This window comes from Triturus cristatus, chromosome 10, assembly GCF_964204655.1.
Source record: "Triturus cristatus chromosome 10, aTriCri1.1, whole genome shotgun sequence".
NCBI classification, from domain to species: Eukaryota; Metazoa; Chordata; class Amphibia; order Caudata; family Salamandridae; genus Triturus; species Triturus cristatus.
The window spans coordinates 88,871,538-88,888,217 of record NC_140593.1 but is presented as its reverse complement, the minus strand read 5'-3'; the positions used below and the strand labels follow the sequence as shown (position 1 = coordinate 88,888,217).

The following is a 16,680-nucleotide window of genomic DNA, read 5'->3' as shown; positions in this document are numbered from 1 at the left end:
GATCCTTGAGGGACTCCAATTGAGTTTGGGCATGATTGGGATAATGTCTGGTTGACCAGGAATCTTTGCGTTCTGTTCTGAAGGAAGGATTTAAACCATTTCAGCACATTTCCTGACAATCCCTTCCTGTCATGCAGCCTGGCTAGTAGTTTTTCATGATTTACAGTGTCAAAAGCTGACGAGAGGTCAAGAAGGATTAGTAGGCATGTTCTATTGTGATCTAGGGCCTGTAGCGCATCGTCTACAATATGTAGGATCGCTGTTTCCGTGCTGTGGCCTGTTCTGAATCCAGACTGGCAGTCGTCTAGCAGCTTGAAATTTGCGATGTGATGGTTCAGTTGATTTTGTACACATTTCTCAATTAGTTTGGCTAGTATAGGAATATTGGTTACTGGGCGGAAGTTGTTTGGTTCTCCCGGGTCCGCTGTGGGTTTTTTGATGATGGGGACGACTTGACCTGTTTTAAGGCATTCTGGAAGGATCCCTTGAGATAGAGAGGCATTTATTATTTTTGTCCATATTGGGATGACTATGTGGTTGATTGATTTTAGGCATTTATGGGGGAGTAGGTCATTATAGTGGTTATTAGGTTTGATATCCGATAGCGTTTTGGCGATGGTATTCTGGTCGTAGAGCTTGAAGGTATCCCATTGTGCTTTGTTTTTTGTCCATTCATTTTTGATTGATGTGATGGCATTGTTTATCGTGGGTGGTTGGTTGAGAAGGTTGTCGGCTTCCGTCCTGAGCTCTCTTTCAAGCATGTTGGCCTTTTCGGTGAAGAAAGTTGAGAATTCTTCACAACTCAGCTGCGTTTTAGTAGACTCATAGGCCGATTTTGCCAGCTTATTGGACTGTTGCTTTCAGATCTCGAATAATTTCCGTGGCCTGTTTTTGGAGTTATCCAGTTCCGATCTAATAAATTCCTTTTTCGAGTTAATGATCTTTTTGTTGTACTCGTTTCTGATTTTTCTGAGAGATTTCAACGTGGGGGATGGTGGGTGCTGTCTCCATTTTCTTTCAGCAAGTCTTAATTTTCGCCTATCTTCATTTAATGATCCGTTAAACCATGGATTTTTTTCTTTCTCAGTGACTCTTTTCAATTTTAGTGGCATGGTCGAGTTGACTATGTTCGTTATTGATGTAGTGTAGTGTTCCGTTAGATCATTCACATTCTGCAGTTTGTTTGGCGGCACTAGGTCCTTCTCACATCTTTCTATTAGAATATCGGTATTAGAGTCTCTGGTGTCCTGAATCCACTTTTTGGTTTTGGTGGGCTGCGTTGTTTTAGTTCTTTTTCATGGAGGGTATTAGGAAGGTTATGGCATGGTGATCTGACCAGTCGCATGGTACAATTGAGCGTATTGATGCTTCCTTGTTTCGCGATATTATCCGGTCTAGCGTTGCTCCTTTCGAGTGTGTTGGCAGTGTGCAGGCTTGGGTAAGGTTTAGTTCATTTAAAAAGTCTTTAAATGCGTTGAAGTGTTTATCATTATTATCGTCCCAATGTAGATTAAAATCGCCTAGGAAAATGTTATTAGAGTGAGTGTTAGAGTTCGCCGAGATGATCTCCATTAACTGGTCTATGAAGGTAGCATTGTTAATACTTGGTGGGTGGTAAAGCGCATGCATGTTGCATCTTTGATTTTCTGCCGATCTTATTTTGAGACCTAGATATTCACAGGATTCGAGTGGGTCAGAATGAAATCTGCCGACCTCTATATCCGATCGATGGATGCATGCAAAACCACCTCCTGTCTTTTTTTGTCTATCTAATCTAACAATGTTATACTGTGGGGGCACCAGGAGATCCATGACTGGAGAAGAGGATTCCGAAAGCCATGTTTCTGTTAGGATAGTTAGGTAAATTTCCTGGCTAGCTATGTGGGCAGCTATGTCAGATGCATGTTTTACTGCGGACCGACAATTGATAGTAGGCATTTCATAGGCTTCCCTAAGTTATTAGGGTTAATCTCTTGTGAGTTGGTGGTAAGCTGGATTTGTTGAAGGTTGTTAGGATTGGGTTTCCTTTCCTTATGTCTGGATGCTCTATTCGAATCAATTGGGACTGTCTTAATTTCCTCCCCTCTGCTGTGGTCTGTGGCTTCATATGTTTGGAGTAAAGATAAGATTTCGTCCTCTGACAAGTAACTAAGATATCTTTCAGGTCTATTATGCCTATTTGACTTGGCTATTTTAGTGTTTGTGGTCTAGTTGTGGTATGCTGGCAGCCATCATAGACCTACTCTGAGCATGACTGGCCTATATGTACCTATTCCTGGCATGTTAATGGTCATGACTGATATGTGGTCTTATTCCTGATCCTTCTGGTTTCCAGCCTTGGCACAACTGTGGCCCTAGTATAACGGTGGGCATTACTGGCATAATCCAGGGATCCGTGGTGCTATGGTGAGCATCCATTATGATATAATGGGGTAACCCAAAATTGTCCACGGACCTGGGTAGTGATTGGTATAGAAAACAACGGTCCTAGACTTCTTTAAAGCTACAATTCAGTTATGAAAAACATTCATTAGTCAAAGGGCATCCGGTACCTATAGAATTAGCATTGTATCATTAATGTACCACCATTTTCTTTGCAATGCAAACAAGTATATCCTCAAAAGACACAAAGGCACCAAATATCGCTCCAATAGTGACTGTTTATTATTTAGTTACTTTTATAACAGATCACCATATTCAATGCTCCAAAAAGAGAAAGAGGTTGCTCCAAGGGGAGTGTGAAAAAGGAAAGTGCTTTTGAGGTAGGACAGGTATAAAGGAGGGGAATCCAAAAGGCATATTCAATAACCAATCAATTACACATTCTGTTATCCTTCGTAAAACTGGTTGTGGTTCATAGTGGCACCAGTTTTACAGATAGGCCAGTCCCTTATGGATTTACAAATATTAATTTCATGATTTTCTGATGATGCACAGAGAACATTCATCTGTGAAAAGGCAGGCTGTGATGATATCAGTACAGGCCCACTGGGGGAGAGTGTCGATGTTTCGACCCTGGTGCAATGAGGGTAATTTATATCCTCTGCAGGCGGGTCTTCCTCAGGGGCTGTATCCTGACTGTACCTTACCCGAGGTTGCCTCCCCTTCCCCCCGTCCAGAGGAAGACCCACCTGCAGAGGATATAAATGACCCTCATTGCACCAGGGTCGAAACGTCGACACTCTCCCCCAGTGGGAAAGTAGTATTAGATAGAAAAATTTGCATTTTCAGAAACTGGTGAATGATAATTCAAGCTGAGCTGGGGAGACGTACTGCTGTGCTTATGTCCTTTGTACCACTGGGCATGTCAAGATTTGAATGTTACTTCATAAGTTAAAGGGAGGCATTTAATATTGAAGAACGTTTTCCCAGCATTTCTGCTGGTAACCGCACATGGTATACTTGGGTGGTAACTACTGAAAATCTTGCTTTGGGTGGTCATAGTGTAGTCACTATTTTACAGGTATAGAATTTGCTAGTAGCTCGGGAAGACTTTCCTTGAGCAGAAGTAGCTCGTACTTCAGAAAAGGTTGGAGACCCCTGACTTAGATCCTGTGAAATGAGAATACGTATATTAGTGTAACAAAACAGGGTGGGTAGTTCAGTGTACCTTAGAGAGTGGGCGCAGGGTATCTCAGTGTTCCATGAGGTCCCTATCATTGACGGAAGCTTTCATTGACCTAGACTTGTTTAAAGAAACTCACCTCTTGCTGCTGAGGTATTAAACACCTTAGAAAGCACCGCCTCTTATAAACCACTTCGCATTTAGATTATTACCCTTCAGAATTTTCTACCATTATCTGGTCATTCTACCCATAACAAGATGCTTCTGCAACCCAAACTTTATAAATTTATGCATGATGTGACAATGATTCAGGGCTGCCGGCTAGGAGAAGTAGCTGGAAGCACCCAGTCCTTTGCCAAAACAGAAAAAACATCTACTATCTAAGCATCAGGCCCTATCAACCTCTAGCAATATTCCCAGATTTGTTCCCTCAACTCTAGCTTCGATAATAAATATAATTTGGCTTCTTTGGTTCTCCGACAATCAAGTTCAAGTTCTATATTCAAGATGGTAGATCTGTTCACCAATAGTGAGGCAATGTTTGCAAATTAATATCACAAATTGTGATTTCTTCCATACCACACCCCCTTAGATTTTTTAACCTCAATATTATGTGATTGAGGCGTTGACATGGAGGAATTTATACTGTTCCATTGAACTGTTCCTTCTTTCTTTTGTCTCAAAGCCCTTTAACAGCAGATCGACCGCAGCGATGATCTCAAAGGACATGGAATAGCCGTGAATGAGAGTCAATAGTGTAACTGATATGTTGCACTCCACTGACTGACTTCACATTGGCACTATCTGTGCCCACGGGTGGGTTGGGGTATCTTGTTCATGAAAGAGCCTCTAAGGCATCATCTTCCACCAGCCATGGGGCACTGGACACAGTAATTCTTCTCTGATGCTTCATCAAGGAGGAGCAGCAGCAATATGTGGGTGAGGGATATGGGTCTTGCTGTCTGTACCAAGGCACAAATGCATAGCATTTCTCAGCAGCTGGGTTGCATCCCAAACATAATGTATATGAATTTGTGAAGCTGAGTGAATTTATAGGTGCAGTACACATTCAAGGACTCATAATGCTTTGGAATCACGCATATTTAATACACTGCTTATTGATTCAAAACTATATAAACATCTTAAATAAATATAATAATGACAAGCAACAGAGAATCCACGACACAAGTACAGTTTAGAGTGTCCATGGTCCATATCTCAGTTGTCTAATAAAGGTGTAATATAGAAAACAGTTCACTTTTCTGAGTTCTGAAATATATAGTTATTTATCTTAACAGTATGTTTCATTGTTTGGTGAAAATCCGAATTACTGGACTTTATATCCTTCGTTTAGCATTTACAATACAAAACTTGATGCCTGATGTATGAGTTTCAATCTATAGTGTCTCTAATGATGGTGGAAATTAGCGACAGTGCTCCATCATTCATTGAATATCAATTACAATAATCGATCCCCATGTGCAGTAGGAGGGATAGTGCTTTTCCGTCAGTGTTCGGCTGCAGAAGTGTCCCTATGGTTCAGAAAGCCTTGCAGAAGAAACTGGGTGCATGATCTTCGAAATGCTTGTATTCATCTGTTCCGACAACCAGAACTGTGGCAGGAAAAGAGCGAGGGCGTGCTGGGTCCTAGAATCATAGAGTAGAGAACAACATCAGGATGAGAGGGTTTAGCATTGACAGACATATGAGGCATTCCCACAGGGCCACCAATCGTTGTTTAATGATTCACACAAGATCCTGCTCACTCTGAAAATAAATTCAAGGCTTGAGGGCTCATTTAGAAGTGGATGGTAATAAACATCTGTTAAAGGTTGACAGATTCCCTGTCCACCCAGTTCAAGGTTTCCCAGCCACATTTAGAGGCTTTATTTCCAACAACAGAACCTCAGCAAACCACTAAGATACACCATCATAAACACCGTCTTAGGAGCCCATTAAGCTCCACTAGGATCCACCATCATAAACACCTTCCCAGGAGTCCACTAAGCTTCATTAAGATCCACCATCATAAACACCTTCCCAGGAGTCCATTAAGATCCACCATCATAAACACCTTACCAGGAGTCCAGTAAGCTCCACTAAGTTCCACCATCAAGATCACCTTTACAGAAGTCCACTAAGCTCCGCCATCACAAACACCATCCCAGGAGTCCACTAAGCTTCATTAGGATCCACCATCATAAACACCTTCTCAGGAGTCCATTAAGATCCACCATCATAAACACCTTCCCAGGAGTCCACTAAGCTCCAGCTGCACCATCATAAACATCTTTCCAGGAGTCCGCTAAGTTACACTAAGATCCACCATCAAGAACACCTTTACTGATGTCCACCAAGCTCCGCCATCACAAGCACCTCCCCAGGAGTCCACTAACCTCCAGCTCTACCATCATAAACACCTTCCCAGGAGTCCACTAAGCTCCACTAAGGTCCACTATCATAAACATCTTCCCAGGAGTCCACTAAGCTCCACCATCATAAACACCTACCCAGGAGTCCAGAAATCAGAAATGCTAGGCAATTACTTGCAAAATGATACATTTGTCCTCATTTGAAGCTGTGTTTTGTTCCCTTTTGAGCTTGGTGCCTGGTGCACACGCTAATGACACAGCTTTCATTTTTTAGGATCTATGTGGTATATTAGACTGTTCTGCTGCTTATATGTTGATGCCTACTGGCATCCCCAATCAGTAAAGCAATTGTTCTTAATTTTTTGTATATGGAATACAAAACTACCTTCTATTTATGCATTTTAAAGTATTGCAAAAGCATTTAATAGTTCACAGACAATTAAAGGCCGGCTCTGGGGCTGCATGTACAGGCTTCAGAACCTATTAGGATTTCATACAGATGTGTATGAAAAGTGTACTAAAAAGGTACCAGGGCAGCAGATTCTCCCTTTCAGAAACATTTTCCAAATCTATATAAATTGTAAAAGGTCTGAATTTTCAAAGTGGCCACGGAAATTGTATCAGCTGCTCTAAGTTTGATTTCTGGTTGACTGGGCTTGCACCTGAATGGATTGATAGTTTGGCAAATTCTGATATCCTTCTACTCAACTCACCGTCACGGGATAGGCTCTAGTGGGGATATAACGGATCACAAATCCACATCTTCTCCTGTGGGACATGTTCGGCTCGCTCGCATGGACGGTCAGCCCGTCATGGATCTGGAAGGACAAGATGATGATATTAAATATTTAGGAGAGGACAGGCAAATTGGAGGCTTATAAGAAGATGGAGCTGAGGACGAAGAGCATTGGGGCTTGCTGTCCTTACTTGTCATCAATATGTACTTCTTCATAGTTATAGCTTTCTATAATGAGAGATCATTAGCACATCAAGTATCAGATCATAGCCAGGCAATTAATCTATTAGCATCGCCGTGGGAAAATGGCAGACTAAGACTGCTGGTACTGGCAAAATGGAATGAATGCTCTCTCTCATGAGATCCTGTGAACAAAAGTATTTTTGTGTTTTGTTTAATCCAATGAGCATCCGAAGTGCCTGTAAACAGAGCAACATGGCATGACAAACTAAGAAAGGGCGGGGTTTCCGTTGTGTCTTGAATTTGAACAATATTTGTGCACAAAATAGGAACATTTGGGATGTACTTTTGATAATGAACTCACAGATCCTTTCATGATACCACAGGAAATGCCATGTACCTGTTTTCCCTGCAGTATAATTGTCAATCAAGAAATTTAACACAAATCTAAAAACATTTTTAAATTTACATATCCTCTAGTATTAATATTCACTGAATATTATCTTTTTCCTAGGGAAGTGAGCAATCATGCAAAGAATGTGCTGCATGGCTGTTTGAGTTTTTTAGTGTATATTAAAAGAAGAATTAATTGAACTGCCAATTTGCATTATTTTAAACTCCCGAATTTGATATGAACAGTACCTCACAATTGTTCCTATTTTTAGAAGATACTGAATTTGAGGGAATACATACATTAGTGAGAGTACCATTTGAACACTAACATAATAATACAAAAGCCCTCCATCAGTCAGAAAATAACTTTCGCTATGGAATAGGTAGTATTTGTCCTTTCTTCTTTTGTCTCTTGTCAGTGCCTTGGTTTGTCATGTCACCACCTCATGATCTTAGTAGAATGTTGTGTTCATTTTAATGGATCAATGGCAGTTATACTCTCATAAGATCATGGGCTAAGCAAAAGTCAATAATGCTCCTGAAGGTTTTTTTTATAGTATTGGGCTTGCTGAAATTATAATTAGAATTAACTTGGAATTATAGCATAAACAATCTGGACTTAATAGGTAGATATGTAGACAATTTGTATGTATAGAAAGAAAATGATCTCACGTCAATTGCAGCTTTTCAAAAAGAAAGGGCTAGTAACTGCTGGGTCACAGACCAGTGACTTTGAGGCATCACCTTCAGGCACATGCATCAAGAAAAGCTTTTGCAGGTCCTTAATTGCGATTATTAAGGAATCGCAATTAAGGACTCTCAAAAGCCTATGCATGTAGCGATTCCCAAACATTCCTTAATTGCGACTCGAAGGAATGGCTTCCCATTAATTCCTATGGGCCTACAGGCTATCTATGGGAAATTGCATGTGCAATTTGCTAGTACCAATAGGTACTTGCATATTGCGCATGCAATTTCAAGGGTGCAAAGGTGTCAAAATGACACCCGGTTGCACCCCTGAAATTGTGATGTACACCCATGTTGCACACACACATGCCCCAAGGGCATGTGTGTGTGTAACCTGAATCCTTGAAAAATGCACTTTAGTGCATTTTTCAAGGTTTTTGCAAAATAGAGCATTTGGCATTGCATTTAAGGAATCGCACAATGTGATTCCTTAAATGCAATCGCAAATTAAGAAATCGCAATAAATTGTGATTTCTTAAAATGCGAGTGCCTATCACTTTAATGCATCCCAAAGTCCTTTTTGAGGGCGCAAACAGCCAATTTGTACAAATCGCACCATTTGCGCTTGCATAAACCTTTGATGCATGTGCCCCTAGATAGACTATATGTGATACAAGGTGGATGCTAACCTCCCTAAGATTAACATTAATATATTTAGATAGTAGGTGAGGTAAGGTATATTCTAATCTCCCCAAGTCTGCCGCACATAAAGTGTAAGTGATGCAAGATGTATACTGATCTCTCTAAGTCTGCCATACACACAACAAAGGTGATGCAAGGTGTGTGGTTATCTCCCTAAGTCTGCCATATATGGACTACTGGTGAGGCAAGGTATATGCTGAACTCCCTTAGGCGACTATACATAGACTACAGCTGATGCTATATGTGACGTTCACTTTGTGCATAGTTTAAAGATGAAAGATCAATTTAAGATACTCACAACTTCTTCACTGGTTCTCAATCAACGTGTAGACTCTCTTTAAATCATGCCTGACTGTACATCTTTTATCTAGGGTGGCCAGGTATTCTCAGTTGTGCACTCTAAGGACTCCTGCTTCACCATATCAAAGAGAAACATATCCATTTAGGATGCTTTGGCCTTGATAGTCCTACCTTGAAATTTCCAGACAGTCCCTGCAGCCACTCCCTTCAGCCACCTGCTCAAGGCTCATTTATTCTAGGCAACTGTTCTAGGCCACTAATCCCTAGAAGCTCTGTTAGGGAACTGTGCAGTAGACAAATGACTAAAGTAAGTCAGTCAATCAATCTGTTAAAATACAATGTACAGGAGAACAAAAGTGCAAGGTGCACTTACCGACATCTGCCCAGCTTTGAGAGGACACTCCACCGCGTTCTCTGCATCCACCAGGTGCCGGGGAATCTCTTGATTAGCAGTTAGCATGTTTCCTGGATTGATGACTGTTTGGTGTTCCAGGATGCCCTGCTTGTGACTTCCTACATAGGACACATAGAGTGTAAACATTTTAATTGTTTCCTGATGATAACCCCTGTCCAGACCACCTCTGAACCTCAACCACAGATTCTCAACATGAAAGGGCAGACCATGAACAACTGTGTCCTGCCTCTTCCACAAGCCTCCATCTAGGGACCAACACATGTCTACTCCACTTGCCTCTTCCCGCCACCTCACCCATCGCTCTCATGCTTCTGGGTACTTCTGTGCCTCTACCTCCATATTAATTAGAGGGAAGCAATTGTGTGGTGTTAAATAGGACTTATAAGGTAACCACAGAGAATCAAGAGCCCTTCATAAGATGGATGCTCAGAATGAGAGGGCTGGTTGAGGAGCGGTCATGGCTGGGAATGGATTGGTGAATGTGTTATTGGCATTCAAGAAGATGACCAACAGAAGGTTTGTAGGAAGAGTTTTTTTTTGGTTGCTACTGAAACTAGGGAAAGTGTCTAAGATGAGAGCAGGAGGAAGGCTGTTTCAGAGGAAGGTCTGCTGGTGTGATAGGATTCTGCTGTCCCTTTTTGTGTTGATTCCCAGAATTCCCATTTTTGGTAAATTATTTGAGTCCAGGTGGCATCACAGCTGATAGAAGCATTGCAGAACATGAGAGAGTGAATCTGGTCCTATATCTTCTGTCTGAGACCCTCATGAACATCCAACTGATGCCAGTATCCTTTCAGGTGTCCAACCTCAACCCTCTCTCTGCACTGAGGGAGCCCAATCATTGCATGGACAGTCCCCCAACTCCATAACCTTTGCCAAGTTGCTCCTTATGACACATGAGCTCTTTGCTGAAAGCAAGGGAGGTCTCTCCTTCTCAGTGTGCCCAGGGCCCTCTGCCTGATGCCATGCACATAGACAGAAATCCATACCTGGAATAACCTGAAGGACGCCATTTTCTGTGTCTACGTCATCCAGGGCGAGCCACACTGAGGCCACTGGCCCGCCCTCCAAGCCCCAGTACCTGTGAAGGGGAAACAGAAAGGCCAGCTGTAGTACATTAACTGAACACCAGTACATCCTGGGTCAGGTTTGATATTGTCAAAGCATTTTAGCTATTAAGACCCCCTAACATAATGCCAGTAATAATGATTTCTGGCACTCACTATGAGTGATTTATTAACTGCGAGACATAATGTCAGCAAACCATCCGTTTTGTGAGAGAGCAAAGTTGTAACTCGACTTTTTAGAAAATGGCCTTCAACTTAATAAAGCGAGCGTTTTTAGAAGCTGTTGTCCCTTATTTTCCAGAAAAAAAGACATTTTAAAATTGTCTACATCTCTTGCAATCACAAAATGATGAATAGGACCTGCACTATTGCTATTTTACAGACCTCTAGTTTAAGCCCCCACCTGGCCCCAAAGTCATGAGGACCGGGTGCGCCTGCGCGTTGGCTTACTTGATGTCCTGGTGCCAGGCCACATAGGGCACTGCGTCCTCTGTGTGTGGAATGTCGGAGGAGGGGTATTTACAGATGAACCGGGAGTCCAGCAGGATTATGTCTGGTCCCAGCACAGCAGTGATGACCTTCAGGATGTCCGGGTGCGCGGCCAGGTCCATCACCCAAGGGTGGGCTCGGTGGATATTATGCAGGCTGTACTGAGTGTGCGCCTTACCTGTGTAACACAAGGAAGAAACATTTCCTGAGTAAACAAACAGCACAGCTTCCTGTGCTAGGGGGAGGTTCGGGCAAGTGATCCTATCCATAGGGTCACCGGATGCGGGTGGCCATGTCTGGTATGGGTTGTCCACAATGCTAACTGAGAATGGGCAAATGTTATTTTTTTCTTATTTACATAAATTGTGAATTGAGCTGAAAAATGTATTTTCAAAACATATAGTATGGGGAGCATATCTAATGCATTTACAATTGAGAATTTCTATTTTAGAGAAACACATTTTGTAATTGTTTTTAAAAAATCTGCTGTTTTCTCTGATAAGCAGTTTTTTTTTTTAAGAACTGAAATACGTAATAATATGTGCATTTGGTGTTTAAAAAAAGGTTTTGTTTTTTATTGAAACTGATTTTGCATTTTTCACACAGGTAGCTTTTTGGGTGACATGGGCAGGTTTGCACTTCACAAAAAGGCGAATGTTGTGCCAGCAGGGATTCAAATCCAGCTGCTGATGTCACCGCTATAATCAATATTCCTGTTTTAAGTATTTTAGGGCCACTGCAGTTATGTGATTCAGTGGCCCCAGCATAATTATGATGAGTTTGTTGCATTTGCCACATAATCCATTATCAGCTGCACAATTAGAAGATTTTAACAGAAAAAAATGTGTTTACTTAAAATGGATGAAAAGTTACTAAAACACGGACACACACAATACTGAGCAGTGGTAGGTCCTTGGTAAACGTTATCGGGTCAACTTTCATAATTTGGCCCTCCTTTGCCGCATAATTCCAGTGGCCATGGGTATTTGATGTAGCTCAGACCTCCTTTGACAGACACTATTAATGCTGCAGCAGCATTTCGTGCCTAAGGTTGTAAACACTGAACACTGGGGTCTGGTGAGCCTGGTTCAGAATGGATTAGAATGGATCAGAATGGGGCGAGTGGGAGGATCAATACAGTTCTGTACAGTGTAATTTGCATATTTACACATAATTACAATTATGAAAGATTTGGGAGTGTCTCCGGTGACTTATCCCTGTCACTCGCTCCCTCTGTCCTAAAATGGAATATTTGCAGTTGAGGTCAGGTGTTCCTGTGAAAGCTTCTCTGCTCTGACTTTGTGTAACATTGCAACCACAATAATGTCACGTGCACACAGATGCAAGCACACCCACAAAGCCAAAAGGTCTGTCTTTTGTGTAAAGTCGAGGAGGCTTGGATTTATACAAAGGATGGACGAAGGCCCTTTTGTTAGAGTGCATGTTGTATTTTGTGAACACGCTAATAAACATTTGAAGCCGGAGGAGCACAAAGTAAAAACAGTGGAAGGGTCATTACACATTTTATGTGCGTTTGGTTGTGAGCCTTTGCTCCTGCAGTGGTGTTTGCCGGAGGTAGAATGGTCTTCTAATCCGATGTAAACATGCATTCCCTCGGTTGTAAACATCATTTCAGTGTGTGCCAGCCCACCCACATTAAGGCACCTTGCACAATATTCATCAGGTATTGTTAACTAGTGTGCCCCCCATGGTCACTCTTAGTTGCAGTTACCATTTTTCACATTTACTCTTCATTTCTTTGCACTCATAATATATTTCATGTATGTGCAATCACTAGAGTCATCTATAATTTCTTGATCGGTGTCCCTCGGATATAGTGCAGTGTGATTGACTATTGTGCATAGGCTGCAGCCCAGTGTTTTGGGTCAGTGTTCCTAGTATGCAGTTCTTTGTGGTGGTCCAGTCTTTTAATGGTTGAAGAGAAACCTGTGGGGTTATTGTACCTAGGATCTAGTTCACTCTGGTGGACAAGTCTTTCAGCATTATGGTTGCAGTCCAACCTGTGAGATCAGTGTTCAGTGTGGTGGTCCAGTCATTAGTACTTCATGGTGCAGAACAGTGTGTTGGGTTAGTGTTCTTCGGGTGCAGTTCAGTGTGGTGGTCTAGTCTTTAGGGGCTCAGGGATTCGGCACAGTGTGCTGGGTTAGGGTTCTTAAGATACAGTTCAGTGTGGTGCTCTAGTGTTAAATGCTTCAGGGAAGTGTGTTGGATTAGTGTTCTTCGGGTGCAGTTCAGTGTGGTGGTCTAGTCTTTAGGGGCTCAGGGATTCGGCACAGTGTGCTGGGTTAGGGTTCTTAAGATACCTTTCAGTGTGGTGCTCTAGTGTTAAATGCTTCAGGGAAGTGTGTTGGGTTAGTGTTCTTCGGGTGCAGTTCAGTGTGGTGGTCTAGTCTTTAGGGGCTCAGGGATTCGGCACAGTGTGCTGGGTTAGGGTTCTTAAGATACAGTTCAGTGTGGTGCTCTAGTGTTAAATGCTTCAGGGAAGTGTGTTGGGTTAGTGTTCTTTGGGTGCAGTTCAGTGTGGTGGTCTAGTCTTTAGGGCCTCAGGGATTCGGCACAGTGTGCTGGGTTAGAGTTCTTAAGATACAGTTCAGTGTGGTGCTCTAGTGTTAAATGCTTCAGGGAAGTGTGTTGGGTTAGTGTTCTTCGGGTGCAGTTCAGTGTGGTGGTCTAGTCTTTAGGGGCTCAGGGATTCGGCACAGTGTGCTGGGTTAGGGTTCATAAGATACAGTTCAGTGTGGTGCTCTAGTGTTAAATGCTTCAGGGAAGTGTGTTGGGTTAGTGTTCTTCGGGTGCAGTTCAGTTTGTTGATCTAGTCTTTAGTGGCTCAGGGATGCTGTACTGTGTATTGAGTTAGTGTTCCTATGATGTAGTTCAGTGTGGTAGTCTAGGCTTAAGTCCTACATGAATGCAGTGTAGTGTTTGGGGTTAGTGTTCTTGAGATGCAGTTCAGGGTGGTGGTCTAGTTGTAAGTGTTTCAAGGATGCAGCACACTGTGGTGCGTTAGTCTTCCTAAGATGCAGTTCAGTTTGGTGGTCTAGTCTTTATTGCTTCAGGGATACAGTACAGTGTGTTGTGTTAGTGTTCCTAGGATACAGTTCAGTGTGGTGGTCTAGTGTTTATTGCTTCAGGGATACAACTAAGTGTGTTGGGTTAGTGTTCCTAGGATACCGCTCATTGTGTTGATCTAGTCTTTAGTGCTTCAGGGATGCAATGACGTTCATTGGGTTAGTGTTTTTGGAAGTAGTTCAGTGTGGTGGTCTAGTCTTAGGTGCTACATGAATGCAACACAGTGTTGGGTCAGTGTTCCTAAGATGGACTTCAGTGTGGTGGTCTCATTGCAAGTACTTCAGGGATGCAGAACAGTGTGGTGGGTTAGTGTTCCCAGGATGCAGTTCAGTGTTGTGGTATAGTTGCAAGGACTTCGGGGATGCATGGCAGTGTGGTGGGTTAGTGTTCCTAAGAGGCAGTTCAGTGTGGTTGTCGAGTATTTAGTGCTTCAGAGATGCAGCACAGTGTGGTGGGTTAGGGTTCGTAGGATGCAGTTCAGTGTGGTTGTCTAGTCTTTGATGCTTCAGGGGTGCAGTTCAGGGTGTTGGGTTAGTGTTCCTAAGAGGCAGTTCTGTGGGGCGGACTAGACTTAAGTGCTTCAGGGATACCACGAACTGTGTTAGGTTAGTGTTCCTAGGATATAACTCAGTGTGTTGGTCTAGTTTTTAGTGCTACATGGGTGCAGAACAGTGTGGTGGGTCAGAGCTCCTTGGAAGTAGTTTAGTGTGGCCGTCGAACCTTATGTGCTTCGGGGATGCAGCACAGTGTGCTGGATTAGTTTTCTTTGGAAGTAGTCAGTACAGGGGTTTAGTCTTGAGTCCAGTGTGATGACCATTTTGTGCCTTTTTTGATGTCCATGTATGATGCTGGCAGACAAAGCAAATGTTCTCTAAAGCCTAACCTAAAAGGTGGTGTGCCGGACAGAAGTTCACTTTACTGAGAACTCTGCTGTAGACATGGGGTAATTTGTCTGCAAATGTATCATAACTACATCCATACTTCCACATTTTGAGTAGTCTTTGGAGTCCGCAGCACCATCCGGTGATGGAATGCACATTACAGCTGCTCTTGTGAATACAGCAACACTGATGGATCTTTTTTTGATTCGCAAAACTACATTATGTTATTACGGTCTGGGTGCTGCACTCATAAGTGAATGATTTGTACAGAAAGGTGTTCAAAACCATTTGTGAACTGGGACCTGCCCTTTGCACTTACCATACTCCTTCTCCAGCTTTTCAAATGCCATCCTGGTAGCCTCCAGCTCCTTGCTGCCCAGCACAGGTAGTCCGCTCAGGAAGCCATTGGCATTGTAGAATGTCAGCACCTGCACAGCCTCAGTGATCATGATGAGCTTAGAAACTGGTGCTTCTGGGAGGTGTAGTCCTCTTGCTCTGAAGGTGAAGGAGTGCTGGTTGTTGGTGGTGTGCAGGAGAGCTTGTTGTTGGTGGTTTGTTGTCCTCTGCCAGCTGTGGATGCCTCTTCATCTTCTGCCTCAGTTATTTATGTATCTCTGGAGTCTCAGGCCCCACCCTACCTATGGAGCAAAGTTAGTGAATTCCTTTCTATATTAAGGTTTAACAGGTCACATATCACAGTAATCATGTGCATGGCAGCAGAGGAATTTCCCACTCCTACTTCAGAAATCTGTGCCGAGTTTTTCACAATAGACTGTCCTCAACTCATGTTACAACTCACAAAACTTGGACAAGAACCAATTAATGCTTACCACAAGAGATCATTTGCCTTTCACAGGAGTTTCCATAGAAGCTGATTCACCAAAATAACAAGGGCCAGATTTACTAAGACTCACGCAGCGCTGCGTCGCATAGCGTTGTGTGAGAATGAGTTGCACTTTGGTATTTACTTTCGTTCAACATGATGTGCTGTATTTACTATATGGCACACCATAGCACAAGGGCGAGAGATGCCTCACGCAGCAATATCTTTGTAAATCCCGCTGCATTACTGTTGCATTTGAATTTGAATGGGAACACCCACCTTGCCCACATTAATCACTGCATCACACAGGCCAGCGCAGCACTTCAACCACGTAAGTCACCCAAAACGATGCAAACTGCCTATTACTATGCTTCATTCATTTGACTTAAGTCCTTTTGTTGCCTCGGGGAATACTACGGATTACTAAATCTGGGCCCCAGTGGCCTAAAAAAACTTTTGGCTTTCAAACACATCATGAGTGGACCCCTTCTTCCCATCCTTAACCTCCCAGTAGCTTTCTGTTTGCACCAGAAGGATCTTTACTCACTTTTTTGATTAAAACTGGATCTCAGTGATACAGACAAGCCACTTGTTTGAGTGCAGGCGCATGTGTGCGCACATAAACTTTAGAAAATGGCCATTGCCTCACATAGCAAACAGTAAAGGTAATGTTTTGAATAGATGAGTGACTGCCTGCTCCATTGCTATAGTGTTTCCTATTTAGGGAAATATTTTGCCACCTGGCCACAATATTGTTTCTTCATCCACCGTAGAAGTCTATCTATCTATCTATATCTATCTATCTATCTATCTATCTATCTATCTATCTATCTATCTATCTATCTATCTATCTATCTATCTATCTATCTATCTATCTATCTATCTATCTATCTATCTATCTATCTATCTATCTATCTATCTATCTATCTATCTGTCTGTCTGTCTGTCTGTCTGTCTGTCTGTCTGTCTGTCTGTCTGTC

At 42.5% G+C, this 16,680-nt stretch overlaps 1 protein-coding gene across 1 annotated transcript; it reads right to left on the bottom strand.

Annotated features, from left to right (window-relative positions):
* Positions 1–4,648: 4,648 nt before the first annotated feature.
* LOC146788907 (uncharacterized) lies at positions 4,649–15,449 on the bottom strand. Its single transcript, XM_085629958.1, has 6 exons — positions 15,197–15,449; positions 10,868–11,084; positions 10,340–10,431; positions 9,309–9,448; positions 6,651–6,755; positions 4,649–5,212 (listed from the first exon to the last, which is right to left on the bottom strand). The coding sequence occupies exons 1-6, from the start codon at positions 15,324–15,326 to the stop codon at positions 5,105–5,107; spliced, it is 792 nt and encodes a 263-aa protein (XP_085486084.1). The 5' UTR covers positions 15,327–15,449; the 3' UTR covers positions 4,649–5,104.
* Positions 15,450–16,680: the final 1,231 nt, after the last annotated feature.

Bases quoted from the DNA above. Each gene is read 5' to 3' on its own strand.
- LOC146788907 (XM_085629958.1), bottom strand. From the start codon at position 15,326: ATGATCACTGAGGCTGTGCAGGTGCTGACATTCTACAATGCCAATGGC. The intron at 10,432-10,867 runs GTAAGCCAACGC...TCCCCTTCACAG, and splicing joins GCCTGGCACCAGGACATCAA to GTACTGGGGCTTGGAGGGCG. The intron at 5,213-6,650 runs GTGAGTTGAGTA...CTATGATTCTAG, and splicing joins CTAGAGCCTATCCCGTGACG to GACCCAGCACGCCCTCGCTC.